The 15,000-nt window shown below is 43.8% G+C and overlaps 3 protein-coding genes across 4 annotated transcripts in view; 1 reads left to right on the top strand and 2 right to left on the bottom strand.

Moving 5' to 3' along the window:
• The window catches only part of tmem267 (transmembrane protein 267), an 8,638-nt gene extending 6,965 nt beyond the window's left edge, over positions 1 to 1,673 (bottom strand). The window contains exon 1 of the mRNA XM_080842010.1: positions 1,635 to 1,673. The gene's annotated coding sequence lies outside the window, so the exon portion shown is untranslated. The remainder of the gene's footprint in view (positions 1 to 1,634) is intronic.
• An 835-nt stretch (positions 1,674 to 2,508) lies between these two features.
• Positions 2,509 to 9,398, top strand: LOC308367660 (cystatin). Its single transcript, XM_080841639.1, has 5 exons — positions 2,509 to 2,604; positions 7,167 to 7,288; positions 8,351 to 8,505; positions 8,875 to 8,976; positions 9,310 to 9,398. The coding sequence occupies exons 2-5, from the start codon at positions 7,195 to 7,197 to the stop codon at positions 9,388 to 9,390; spliced, it is 432 nt and encodes a 143-aa protein (XP_080697765.1). The 5' UTR covers positions 2,509 to 2,604; positions 7,167 to 7,194; the 3' UTR covers positions 9,391 to 9,398.
• Positions 9,399 to 11,190: 1,792 nt separating this feature from the next.
• The window catches only part of rassf6 (Ras association domain family member 6), a 10,117-nt gene continuing 6,307 nt past the window's right edge, over positions 11,191 to 15,000 (bottom strand). For both annotated transcript variants that reach the window (XM_080841938.1, XM_080841937.1), the window contains exons 9-11: positions 13,050 to 13,168; positions 11,970 to 12,067; positions 11,191 to 11,394 (exon numbers count right to left, since the gene is read on the bottom strand). In XM_080841938.1, coding sequence (XP_080698064.1) covers positions 11,316 to 11,394; positions 11,970 to 12,067; positions 13,050 to 13,168 — 296 coding nt within the window. In that variant the 3' untranslated portion in view covers positions 11,191 to 11,315. The remainder of the gene's footprint in view (positions 11,395 to 11,969; positions 12,068 to 13,049; positions 13,169 to 15,000) is intronic.

Here is a 15,000-nt window from a genome sequence, read left to right as displayed (position 1 = left end):
AGCAGTGAACCCCTCCACCCCCAGCGGTGAACCCCTCCACCTCCAGCAGTGAACCCCTCCACCCCCAGCGGTGATGCCTGGCGTGGGCAGATGTGGCGGAGGTTAAGGGAGCTGTAACAGTGACATGACAGCGCAGCCATGAGTGTGTGACTCTCTGGATCACGACAGTGGGGTGACTCACGAGCTGGCAGGGACCCCCATCAGGACAGCATGTGTCACACACAACAACACACCTCAGCCCCGCACACACACAACAACACACCTCAGCCCCGCACACACACAACAACACACCTCAGCCCCGCACACACACAACAACAAGCCTCAGCCCCGCACACACACAACAACAAGCCTCAGCCCCGCACACACACATAAACACACCTCAGCCCCGCACACACACAACAACACACCTCAGCCCCGCACACACACACCAACACACCTCAGCCCCGCACACACGCAACAACACACCTCAGCCCCGCACACACGCAACAACACACCTCAGCCCCGCACACACACAACAACACACCTCAGCCCCGCACACACACAACAACACACCTCAGCCCCGCACACACACACACACACACACACACACACACACAACAACACACCTCAGCCCCGCACGCACACACAACAACACACCTCAGCCCCGCACACACACAACAACACACCTCAGCCCCTGCACACACAACAACACACCTCAGCCCCGCACACACACAACACACCTCAGCCCCACACACACACAACAAACAGGAAGCCTCTACGAGAGCTCGTGGAAACCAGCCCACCAAACGCCCACATGAGCTGAAGCTGTGCAGGAATAAGTAACTACAAGCAGTGTGTGCGTGCGTGTGTGTGTGTGTGTGTATACATGTAGTAATGAATATGAATGTCCCAAAGTGCCCTAGGAGGTAAGATAGTAGTTCAGTATTGACCATATTCCAGGTCATCTCATTTTGGGAAAGATCTGGGGATGCTACGACCAGATGAAAGTACTGAGCCATTGGTTTCCCTCCGTGGAGGAAAGAGCGGACTCCTCAGAAGTCCTACCCCGAAGCATCAGTTAACATTCCGTCCTGTGAGGACCACATGGCAATATTCACACATCATATCTGGAGAAAATAACAGCGCATTTTTTTCAACTAAGTAAGTTGAATTTTTGTCCGAATAGTGTATATTATCTAAAGGTATCTATGCACATCCTGAATGTTAAGAATGCCTGAAAGATGTGTAACATTAACGCTTGTGTCCTTTGAAAACAACGGCAGACATCTCAAACAAGATGGCCCATTCGTCAACGCCAATGACAAATACCGAATAAAAAACGTCTATTTGACGATTCCTAGCACGAAAATATTCCTGGTGTCTGTACCTCTGTTATTGGTTTGTTGTTACTTCAATGATGACTACTTTATATTTGCTTTTTTATTAACCTAACATAAATGAAAAATATGATGGACGTCTTGTGGAGCTACACAATGTTAGCGAGCTAGCTTCCGAGGTAAATTGTCTGCACATCTTCCAAATGACGACGATTTTAGCCACCTAGCTTTGACATTGCATTGCATTGCCTTTTTGGACTTAAAACAGGCAGATCAATACAACACAATACAGAACTATTTTAAAATGTTTTCACTCACGGCATTGTGTGTGCTTGCACTGTGCTCAGACCGTCCGTGTGTATTATGCTCCTAGCCGGTTATGAGAAACCACCTTCCTTGTTATTGTTCACGGATCATTGGCGAAGGAAGCTGTCAATCACACAGTCCGGAAGCGCTAGATGACATCAGAAGTCAGGCCGGTGTGTGTACGGTGTTCCCTGATTTTCGGTTTGTGAGATTCTGGGTTTCCATGGGCAGAGTTCAGCTTGAATATTTATGTTCTGGGGGTCAGGTGCACACACACCAGACACACAAATTGAATTTGAATGCTATGGAACCGAAAAGGTTGTTAGCGGAGTTGTAGAGCACGAAATTGTTGAATGCATTTTAGGAAGATGATTAGCCTACTTTCCTTTTTCAGATTCAAAAATCAGCAACAATCAGCATAACATTAGTTGTTCTAAGGTTACTTTTCACTACTGTCGTTCAAAGGCACGTTTGAGGCTTCATTCGCACAAGCTGATGTATTTGTGTAGTCTAAATTGCAAGTGCAAATAAATAGCTTAATATTATTAATAATAATAATAATATATTATTTGATAGAGACCTACTTGCAGTCTTTCTAGGGTTAGGGTTAGGGTGGAACCGATTTTTTTCTTTTCTGTAAAAACAGTAATAGGCTATACACGTCTGTATTAAGCTACATCTACACCTAATTGGTTACTTGCATCACAGCCTTTATCATTTTCTGTTTCTTTGATTCCATGTGTGCGACTGACTGGCACGTGTGCTGGGCACCACAACCCCAGTAGCCTACGTAAACATTCAAGCTGAGCCCCGCCCACAGGAACTCAGCATCTCATACACCGAACATCACGGAACACCCGTTCGGCCCTTGGTACCAAAACACACACCCAGCCACGCTGCTCCACAACAATAGTACTTTCTTCCTTGACCTCTCTTCGCTGAAGATTGCAACTGTAGCCGATATATCTCGGCGTAATTGCTGGTGAGATCAAATTTATATGCCCCTATTTTACAAGTTGTGTGCAATGTAGCCTACTACTCAAAATAAATTCAGTTAGTAAGCAAGTTAAACACATTGCCTGTTTGCGTGTAGAGTTCAATGAAATCTGCTTTGCAGACATTATTGTTGGGTTACAGGTTTGTGACTGTAGCGAATTAACCATATTCAGAATGTTTTAAATTATAAATTAAAAGCTAGCCAAACATGCCTATTGACCTTTAGGCACTAACGGCTTTTTAACGCACAAAAACCGACATGGGGAGTTCATGGGTTAACAGTTACAATAAAGTGCAATTTAGGATGTGAAAGAACTAATGTTAATTAAACTGTAGCATAATGCTTAAGTTAGAAATGCAGCTTGTGATGTTCTTTTGTTTCGGTTAAACCTTTCAGAATAACAGCGACAGTTCTAGAATCCCCCCAACCCCCCCGGTCCGCTGTCCAGCCAAATCATACTCGAATGTGCTGAATTGCACACGGATGACTGCAGACTTGTAACCCTTTCTTTCAAATTACGTGAAATTCCGCCACCTTGTGGACGCGTCAGAAACATGAGAGCTGCACATAACCCTCTATGGGTTTTGTGGAGATTATTACAGACCTTTGATTTTAAGCATATTATTTAGGCCTAGAATAAATATTTTGAACTTACTTTCCACATTTGACCTTTATTTTGTGAAACCGTCATTTTTAAATGACTACGCCTATTAGGGTATAAAAAATTGAGCATTTTCCTAAAGTAAAATGCCATTGATTAAAAGACAGAGGTATATCCTTTTTTTAATACATTTCATTGAAAAGCTCTTCAGCTCTAATTAGAGATAATCTTAAATCATATCTCAAATCAGTTGGGAAATTCATAGATAGTTCTTTGGGGGAGTAAAGCAGAGGTTGAACGTTGCTCTGGTTTGACCTCTGCAGTTGTCATTTTTGCAACAGCCTTGCTTCTGGCTATAATGAGGCCAGTGGGCAATGCCATCCTTTCTAACCTCAATAGGCGGCAGTGACTCACTCTTTCTTTTCTGTGGCTTTGGACGAGATTCATCCTGGCTTGGTCTAGCACGTCTGTCTTGGCATGTTCCTTCAGAACAGAGAACATCTGCACATGGTTGTCAAACATCAAGCACATGGTTGTTCTGCTTGGTTTATTGCAGGTCAAATAAAGGCAAGCTGGTCTCAGGTAGAGAAGTATAATGCGAGATGCTCAGGGGTAAATCGTGTTATTGAGGTTTTTAATGTAGCGTCAGTCTGTGACTTCCAAAAGCCCGGGTGACGTAATGCTAGCGTTGGTACAGCAACTGTCACTCAAGAGTCGTTCGAAAGCCAATAATACGTCACCGGGGCTCTTTTTGGCGCCTGATCACTTTTGGCCATGACAGCCTTGAACTCTCTAAGGCTGAGCTCCCCTTTCTGTGTTTGGTCACTTGCCTCCCGATCTCTGACACAAATCATGTCCATGAAATGGAAAAAGATACGTAAATACCATTTGTGTGACCTGATCTTTGTACGGTAGACTAGAGTGCTATAAGTGAGTCCATGAGGTCAACGCCTCCCATAGGTGCATTGGACATTAAAACAGAGGATGGGCGTTCCACATTGATCATTTCTTTTGTCTTTTCTATCCCATCTTTCAGCCATAGAGAGTGGAGAGGCACCTTTGAAAGTGCTGAGTAGTGTGACACAACGGTTGTCTTGCCACTTGTTGACTATTAGCTGCACTCCATCATATGTAGCAACCTTCTCCTGAAAGAAAGAGCCCCTCGCCATCTTCTTCATCTCCTTGTCATTTATCAAGGGACATCCCTTCAACCTGTTGGTTCTGACCGTGCCAAGGCAGAAGACGCCTCTCTTTGCCATTTCTATCTCAAGGCCTGTGCTAGTGATCCCGCTGTCATGGCAAAGCTTGACATTCTGGTTTGAAGGTACTATGGATGCTAGATGTGACTATATTGCTGCCTGCACCCAGGTCAGGCATCCCACTGACTGGCCTGATTTTGCCAACATGCATCTCAAAGTTATATGCATTGCCCTTAGAATCACAGAGCACATACACTGTGTATCCCCACCTCATTGCTCATTAACACAGAGATGTTCACTTGGTGGGATGCTGTGCATTCTCTCAAGTGTATATAAGAAAGGTCTGTATGTCATGGCCTAAAATACAGCGAGATGCTCTGGGGTAAATCGTGTTATTGAGGTATATAATGTAGCGCCAGTCTGTGACTTCCAAAAAGAGCCCGGGTGACGAAATGCTAGCGTTGGTACAGCAACTGTCACTCAAGAGTCGTTCGAAAACCAATAATAGTGCTGCTTGTACCCAGATCAGGCATCCCGCTGACTGGCTGCATTTTGCCAACATGCATCTCAAAGTTAATTGCAATGTCCTTAGAATCACAGAGCACATATACGTTGTATCCCCACTTATGAGGCTTTTTTGGATTATATTCTTTCAGATGACTTTTTCATTTGTGCAGAATGATCTGCTCATCAACACAGAGATGTTCACTTGGTGGGATGCTGTGAAAAGGTCTGACCTTTAAAAGTGGGTCATGGCCTGGATCACTAGTGTTGTCATTGAAATGCAAATTTGCCTTGACTTGTTCCCATCTTCTCATTGTCATCACATCTGCTATTTTGTCTATGTGATAGCGTGCCTGTGCTGTCTGTGTGTGTGTGTGTGTGTGTGTGTGTGTGTGTGTGTGTGTGTGTGTGTGTGTGTGTGTGTGTGTATGTGTGAATGTGAGTGTGTGTGTGTGTGTGTGTGTGTGTGTGTGTGTGTGTGTGTGTGTGTGTTCTGTCTGTACTGTCTGTACACTGCACTGTGTCCCTGCACACACATGAGTCGGTGCTATTTCAGCATAAACCTTTGATTAGGGCATGACTCACACATGTCACACTCCATTCCTGAATGAGTCAACATATTGACTCTGTCCCCGCTGCTCAGAACACACACACACACACAACATCCCAGCCAGACAAAAGACACAGAGGCCATAGCTTAGGTGTATACCCACAGGTGAGTGTGTGTGACTATGTGTATGTGTGTGCGTGACTGTGTGTGTGTGCGTGTGTGTGTGTTTGTGTGTGTGTACATGTGAGTGACTGTGTGTGTCCCCGTAGCTCAGAACGTAACCACACAACATCCCAGAACACACACACACAACATCCCAGCTTGACAAAAGACACAGAGGCCAGAGGCTTAGGCGTGAACCCACAGGTGTGTGTGACTGTGTGTGTGTATGTGCATGACTCTGTGTGTGTGTGTGCATGTGTTTGTGCGTGACTGTGTGCGTGTGTGACTTTGTGTGTGTGTGTGTGCGTGTGTGTTTGTGTGTGTGTTGCTGTTTGTGTTTGTGTGTGTGTGTGTGTGTGTGTGTGTTTGTGTTTCTGTGTGACTGTGTGTGTGTGCGTGTGTGTGACTGTGTGTCCCTGCAGCTCAGAACATAACCACACAACATCCCAGAACACACAATCACAGCCAGACAAAAGACACAGAGGCTTAGGTGTGAACCCACAGGTGGTTGTGTGTGTGACTGTGTGTGTGTATGTGCATGACTCTTTGTGTGTGTGTGACTGTGTGTGACTGTTTCTGTGTGTGTTCGTGACTGTTTCTGTGTGTGTTCGTGACTGTGTGTGTGTGTGTCCGTGACTGTCTGTGTGTGTGTGTGTGTGTGTGTGTGTGCGTGTGTGTGACTGTGTGCGTGTGGCGGTGTGTTTGTGTGACTGGGTGTGTTTGTGTGTGTGTGTGACTGTGTGTGTGTTTGTGGTTGTGTGTGTGTGTGTGTGTGTGTGTGTGTGTGTGTGTGTGTATTTGTGTTTTCATGGAATGCCTGATGAGACCTTGATTAATTCCTGGGAGGATCTGTGTTTAATGAACCTGTCTGATGGCGTCTGTGAGGAGCTGCTGCTTGACTTTACCCCGTGGAGCCTCGACAGCAGGCAGTTAGCTTAGGCCAGTTAGCTTAGGGCAGTTAGCTTAGGGCAGTAAGGGGATTACAACTTGTTGTTTGCTCTTACTCTCTCTCTCACTCTCTCTCTCTCTCCCTCTCTCACTCTCTCTCCCTCTGTCTCTATCTCCCTCTCTATTGCTCTCTCGCTCTCTCTCTTTTGCTCGCACGCTCTCTCACTCACTATCTTTCTCACTCACTCTCTCTCTCCCTCTCTCTCCCTCTCTCTCTCTCTCTCCCTCTCTCTCTCTCTCTTCCTCTCTCTCACTCTCTCTCTCTCTCCCTCATTCTCTCTTTGGGGTTGCAGAGCTCTGACTCACTGTCTGCTCGTCCATTCTGCCAGCTTACACACGTAAAAGTCCACAAACACCCCCCCCCCTCCCACACACACACACACACACACACACACACGCACACAGACAGACAGATGTCACACTGCCCAGTCCCTCCCCACACACCCGCCTCTAGGTGCCAGGAAGGGCGTGGTCCTCTTGTGTGAGTTAAACATTCCGTGGCCATATATATCTCCCTCTCTTTCAGCCTGCCTCACTCTCTCCGTCTCCTTCTCTCTCTCTCCTTCTCTCTCGCTCTCATCAGTGGACGGCCGTACTGCAACGCTGCAACCATGGCTTTCCACATCGTCGTGCTGCTGTCCATGATCTCTGTGTTTGAGCTCACCCTGGGGGAGCCGCCTGTGGAGGAAGAACTCATCAGTACAAGTGAGTTTGGTGCTTTCATCTTCTTTTGGTGTGTGTGTGTGGGATGTGTGTGTGTGTGTGTGGGATATGTATGTGTGTTTGTGTGTGTGTGTGTGTGTGTGTGTGTTTGTGTGTGTGGGAATTGTCTGTCAGTGCAAGTGAGTTCGCCGCTTGATTTTCTTTTGGTGTGTGTGTGTGTGGGATGTCAATACAACTGAGTTTGTCACTTTCATCTGCTTCTGGTGTGTGTGTGTGGGGGGGGGGGGATTGTCTGTCAGTACAAGTGAATTTGTCGCTTTGATTTCTTTTGGTGTGTGTGTGTGTGTGTGTGTGTGGGATGTGTCTGCCTTAACAATGTCAGTCTTGAAACTGGGTTATGAAGGCGAGAGTGTGGTAGAGCTTTGACCCTTTATGCTGTTCAGTTTCACTAAAGACGCTAAAGACTACACTGTCCCAAATATGTGGATGACAAGAGGAGGTCACCTCACTATCTCCTCACGAGTTTTAGTTTTAGTTTTATAACATATGTGTACCGTTTATACAGTTTATAAACAGGCATTCATGAATGTAACGTTTCTGTATGAGTGTGGAACTAAATACTTTTCCGTATACATTTTTGAATGCCAATACCCTGTGTACACATACCATTGAATAATAAGAGTAATAAAGAGAATCCTTTGGGTTGCCCATAGCAGCACTGATGATGTGTTATTTCATGTCCTGCCCGTAAAGAACGACTGGTCAGCACTGATGATGGTGTGTATGTCATGTCCTACATGTAGAGACCTCAGCACTGATGGTGTGTATGTCATGACCCTCCTGGTCAGCAGCACTGATGGTGTGTATGTCATGACCCTCCTGGTCAGCAGCACTGATGGTGTGTATGTCATGACCCTCCTGGTCAGCACTGATGATGGTTATGTCATGTCCTGCCCGTAGAGAACTCAGCACTGATGGTGTGTATGTCATGTCCGTCCCATAGAGACCGACTGGTCAGCACTGATGGTGTGTATGTCATGTCCTGCCTGTAGAGAACGACTGGTCAGCAGCACTGATGATGTGTATGTCATGTCCTGCCCGTAGAGAACGTCCAGCTGCTGGGAGGATGGCACCCCATGAGTCCAGAGAGCCCTGAGATCCAGGCGGCGGCGAAGAAAGCGGTGGAGCAGTTTAACACGGACAATTTAAAGGCCAAGAAACTCTTCAAACTGCTTGATGTCTCGTCAGCTGAGACCCAGGTACCTAACATCTACACACACACACACACACACATACACACACAGACACACACACACTGATACACACATACACACAGCCACACTCATATGTCACACTGCCCAGTCACAGGTACCTAACATCTACATGGAGTCATTTAGCAGTAGAGGCATGTTATGTGTTATCAACATACAGTATGTGCTCCATGGGAATCACACACACACACACACACACATATGTGCTCCATGGGAGTCGAACTGTTCATGTTGTATTTTTTCTCTAGTGGTTGAACCACAGGACCATATTAGAGATCTCCATGGCATAATATGAAATGTGTGAATAAAGCTGAGATAGCAGTGGACACTCACTCTTCTGACTGTGGATTTACTCAGGTGACCAATCTGATCAACTACAAGATAACTGCCACCATCGGAAAGACCAAGTGTCGCAAGTCTGAGAACGCTGCGCTGGAGACCTGTGACATGGCTAAAAAGGTACTTCCACATTGGCCTCTCTTTTTGAAAACACATCAGGCTCCAGATCATAGGCAATATAAATTGACTTTATTTCCAGAGCTAAAAGCTTAGAAAACATTTGCCAGATGCTTGTTGGTCCATTTGATCTAACACTAATGTGTCTGTGTGTGTTGTGTGTGTTTGATCTCACACTAATGGGTCTTTGATATTTTGTGTGTGTTTGATCTCACACTAATGTGTGTGTGTGTGTGTTGTGTGGGTTTGATCTCACACTAATGTGTGTGTGTGTGTCGTGTGTGTTTGATCTCACACTAATGTGTGTGTGTGTGTTGTGTGTGTTTGTGTCCTCAGCGCCTGCAGTGTCACTTCCACGTCCAGTATAACCCACGCAACGAGGAGCTCACAGTGCTGGCCACGTCCTGCAAGAGATGAGAGGCTCAGAGTGACCGCCACGTTGTGCAAGAGATAAGGAGTTCACAGAGAGATGAGGAGTTTTGTGCTCATGGATGCTTATAAGGGCTTCATTCTAGAGAGAGTGCTATAGGAGGATTGCTTTTGTAAAGTTTTAGCAGATTTCGAATGAGGATGAGCTTTTTTTACAAGTTTCAAACATTTTGGCATTCTTCTAAGGGTTAAGATTATTTATTGGTAATGGGAGAGTGTTTTTCTTTTCATGTGGTTTTGGGGGGCTGACGTGGATCTGTGTTTAGAAATGTTAGCTATTAAAAGCCTAACCTTGGATCTGTGTTTGGAAAAAGTGAATAAACCAGAACGTGTCACTCCAGTTCAACCGCACGCCAGTGTATTTTGTTCCATTGTGGTTCAAGGGTGTAAGTCTCCACAGGTCTGTGTTCTGTCAACGCTTCACCAGTAAATACATACAGTGAAGCGCTTTGCTGAAGGAGACATGAAAACGCCCCATTATAAGACACACAGTCAGCTTTTCAGAGACTTTAGTTTCCATGACGCCCCATTATAAGACACAGTCAGCTTTTCAGAGACTTTAGTTTCCATGACGCCGGGAAGCGGCCCAACAAAGCGGTGCACTGAGCTGAGTGTCATTACTCATTTTCAGCCATGATGCCATTTTCCACCGCTGCACACCGGCCCCTCCCTTAGCAACCCTCACCAGCCCTTAGCAACCCGCTGTAAACAGTGTTGATTCATCCTCCCAGTCTGTGGACTGCTGGATCAGGACTTTTGGGATAAACTTTGTTTGAATAATATGTCTCTAAAAGTGGTTAAAACTCTCTCTCTCTCTCTCTCTCTCTCTCTCTCTCTCTCTCTCTCTCTCTCTCTATCTCTCTCTATCTCTGTCTCTCTCTATATATATACGGTATATACTGTATAAATATATATATATATTTCTGACAGTACAGAAATGGAAACCATGACTGTGTCACAGGACGCTGTAACATGATTTTACAGTTTCTTCACATGCGTCCCTCTCCGCTGTAAAGCGTGTGTGTGTGTGTGTGTGTGTGTGTGTGTGTGTGTGTGTGTGTGTGTGTGTGTGTGTGTGTGTGTGTGTGTGTGTGTGTGTACATCCATAAAGGGCCTATAAACACCATTCCCACAATATTACTGGACCACAAACACAGTTTCCATCCAGTAGGGAGTTTAGAGGGGCGTTTTACTGAGCACAACCACACAAGGCTGAAGGAAAACCAGCATGTCCTGCCAATCCTGCAGTGTTTACCACAGGGCTACATGTGTGTGTGTTAGCAGCTCTGCCCTGAAAGCTACATGTGTGTATTAGCAACTCTGGGCTGAGAACAACAGCTCTGACCAGTTCACAGAGACATGAGGTCAGAGGCGCAGCTAGAAATGGGACTTGAGCAAAATGACCAAATGTGTAAAATACTTCTCCACCATGAAGCCTGCAGTCACAATGATCAGTAGAGGGTGCTATTCAGCAAATCACTCAATATCTCACAGTGTCTGTATGTGAGTACATCAGTAAATGGCCATCTTTAATATCTCTCAGTGTCTGCTGATGTTGTAGCTTCTGACATATAATTTAAATTATACGCAATATATCTGACAGTTGTTAGCAGTTGAGAAATGGAACTTCTGAGTGTGGGTAAAAAGACATTTATTCACATGAATCATATTCCAACTGTAAACCATATACACACCCATAAAACCCTTATAAACACCAGCCTCACAACATTACTGGACCACAATCACAACTTATAAACACCAGCCTGACAACATTACTAGACCACAATCACAACCTTTATCCAGTAGAGAGTTTAACTGTTCCACATCCACCCACACAGGATGCTGACAGAACCCCAGACTGGCCACAGATCACCAGACGGGCCAGCCAGTCCTGCCACTCCTGCCGGTGCTGGTCACACAGTGTCACACTCTGTCTTGGCTGTCAGCCTTGAATGCAGCCATTGGTTTAAGAGGTGGTGCTGTTGGCGATACCTGGAGGGCAAGAAGACAATCTTTAGCCACCTTCATAGATGACTTCCAGGCAATGCCTGCAGAATAAGGCCCAGAGTGTCCTGGGAGGTTCACAAATTGTAAAATTAACTAGTTCAGTTCATAGTTCATAATTCTACATTTTTAACTAAGTTCATAGCTCCAAAAAATTAACTAGTTCAGTTATTTTTTTCAATATGTTGCGAGCTATAATTTTTCTAAATCTATATATGTCTGCAATACTGCTCTCGGCCTCTACGCAACTTTGGCGCTCTCACACTTGCCAGGCATACACAGGAGAAGTAAGCACACGCAGTGATTGGACACAAGACTGTTAACGGTGTATTTTTCGCCTGGAAGTCTCTAGAAATCGGGCAACTTATTGAATGAAATTAAAAAGAGTGAACATGCAGTTCACAGACACCAGAATGAACTCGTTCACAGTATCATTCATCAGGCAGTAATGCAGTACGTTCAGTTCACGTTCACCAAATTTATGAACGAGTTCATGAACTTTCGTTCAATGAACGCGTTCAGGTACAACACTGAGTGTCAGTATAACTGGTGGAGAAGCTTACTTAGAGATGATCCTTCGGACCTGCTGGTTCTCCTCCTCTTGTAGACCCCAGAGGACCCTCTCCAGGATGGGCAGCTCCAGGTTGAGGTACTGCGCCACCTGAGAAGCCAGGATGTGTAGCGTGAGCCCAGTTACTATTTCATAGACACTTTTCTCTGAGAACTCAAAGGTCATTTAGAGCCACGTCAGTCAAGTGCATCTACAGTAGACAGCCCATGTTGTCTTGTTGACACTCAGTTGTTGTCTTGTTGACACTCAGTTGTTGCCTTGTTGACACTGAGTTGTTGTGTTGTTGACACTGTGTTGTGCTCTGAAAACTTCATCTCATGCATTGAGGGCCACACAAACAACTCAAACAGACTAGACATCAGATGACAAACACAACAGACTGTGGAAGGTCAAATAACGGTCACATGGTTTTAATTGGCAGACGCGTGTCAAAGGTCAATTTACTCCAAATGTGCGGAGGACTTGAGGGGCTGAGGTGCAGACGGAAAAGCTGGTGTCAGTCAGGCAGGAAGGAGGCAGGACTACTGCTGAGGACGATGGATGAATGAACATGGGGACAAGTTAAAGTGGCCACTGGGATAGTTGTTTGATTTGAATGAAAGGCATACTCTATAGGCATACTCTGGTACTCTGGTGGGCATACTCTGGTACTCTGGTGGGCATACTCTGGTACTCTGCTAGGCATTGTCTGAGTCTTCAGATCATTGCCATATAGTGACCCTGAGTGGCTCACCCCAACCAATACACAGCTTCATTTACACAACTTCATTTGAATGAATTTAGCTTAATTTGGACCAGTGGTCTGCCAATAACCAGCTGAGAGAGAGAGAGAGAGAGAGAGAGATAAAGAGACAGAGAGAGAGAGAGTGTGAGAGAGAGAAAGAGAGAGTGAGAGAGGAGCAGTGGTCTGCCAATTGCCAGCTGAGAGAGAGAGAGTGAGAGAGAGCGAGAGAGTGAGAGAGAGAGAGAGAGTGTGTGAGAGAGAAAGAGGGAGACAGAGAGAGAGAGAGAGAGAGAGAGAGTGTGAGAGAGAGTGAGAGAGAGAGAGAAAGAGAGGACCAGCAGCACTCACATCGTTGCTGACCTCCTGCTCGTCTGTGTCCATCAGGAAGACCCTCATGATACTCTCTGAGGGACCCTGGAGAATCCGCTCCAGCAGAGGCAGGTCAGAGGAGCCCAGCTTCCTCCTCTCTGTGGAATAGAATAGAATACAATAGAATACAATAGAATACAATAGAATACAATATGACACAATATGACACAATAGGATACAATAGAATACAGTAGAATACAATATAATACAATATAATCCAATAGAATACAATAGAATACAATATGACACAATAGGATACAATAGGATACAATATAATACAATATGATACAATTTCTATACACAATGTTTGTTTATATATCATATGATGTTTGTATATACAGTATATTGTGTATATATATATATATATATATATATATATTATGGCATGCCGTTCAGGAAATTAACATTTGAATATATATATACAAAAGTCTGAATATATATACAAAACTCTGAATATATATACAAAACTCTGAATATACAAAAGTCTGAATATATATACAAAAGTCTGGATATATATATACAAAAGTCTGAATATATATACAAAACTCTGAATATATATACAGAAGTCTGAATATATATACAAAAGTCTGAATATATATACAAAACTCTGAATATATATATACAAAACTCTGAATATAAATACAAAAGTCTGAATATATATACAAAAGTCTGAATATATATACAAAACTCTGAATATATATACAAAAGTCTGAATATATATACAAAACGAAGTCTGAATATATATATACAAAACAAAGTCTGAATATATATACAAAACGAAGTCTGAATATATATATACAAAACAAAGTCTGAATATATATACAAAACGAAGTCTGAATATATATACAAAACTCTGAACTCTGAAGCGCTCAATCCGTCTTTGTCCGCCATATTGGATTGAGCGTTTCCTATTAAATCAATGGTACCAAAATGTTTAGTATTTTCTGCTTCATGAAACTCTGTTTTTCTGTTATATTGTTCAATTTTGACATTGATTTCTCACTAGAAATGCAATAATAACACGTTTATTTTACACCGTTTGACTTCACGAAGGATATTTTTAGAGGCAGGTTCCCCATTGATTTGACTGGGGTCTTGTCAAAACCTTCGTAATTCCTTGTTTTCTGCTTCATGAAATACTGTTTTTCTGTTCATATGGTAGGGTGACCAGACGTGCTCTTTTTCGGACATGTCCTCTTTTTGAGACCTAAAAAATGCGTCCGGCAGGGATTCCCAAATCGTCCGGGATTTTGCCTCGTCGGGTGCTTCACAAAATGTCATGTCTGTGAGTACGTAAGAGTAGACTATTTTCTGGAAACACACCCGTGACCGATGACTAGCTATTTTAGAGCAAAGTACCTTATGATATTTATACCCTTGGAATGGCCAACCTATCTAGGTCATGGTGAGTATTATTTTGTAGAAGGGAAATGGTCAGTAGCAATCTATAACACAATTATATGCTTATCCTACATAAACTATGGAAACTATTAAAAAAAAACCTATTCAATTCAATGAATAATGTCTTATTTTCATTGGTGTGTGCAATGAGGATTTCTGGGTAATCATTTTTTGTCCAATGTCAAGTCCCTATTTGATCATGTGACGAGAGGATACGATGTAGGCTATCCCATTTAAACGTAAAAATGTCCTTCGTTAAGTCAAACGATGCAAAATGAACGTGTTATTATTATTGCATTTTTAGCGAGAAATCAATGTTTAATCAATTTTAGCCATATAACAGAAAAAAAAAGTATTTCATGAAGCAGAAAACAAGGAAGTACGAAGGTTTTGACAAGACCCCAGTCAAGTAAATGGAGAAATTGCCTCCTTGGTGAAGTCAAACGGTGTAAAATAAACGCTATTATTGCATTTCTAGTGAGAAATCAATGTCAAAATTGAACAATACAACAGAAATACAGTATTTCAT

The sequence above is a fragment of the Sprattus sprattus genome, assembly GCF_963457725.1.
Source record: "Sprattus sprattus genome assembly, chromosome: 7".
NCBI lineage: Eukaryota > Metazoa > Chordata > Actinopteri > Clupeiformes > Clupeidae > Sprattus > Sprattus sprattus.
Note: the sequence above shows the minus strand (reverse complement) of the source record. Positions and strands in the feature narration are given on the sequence as shown.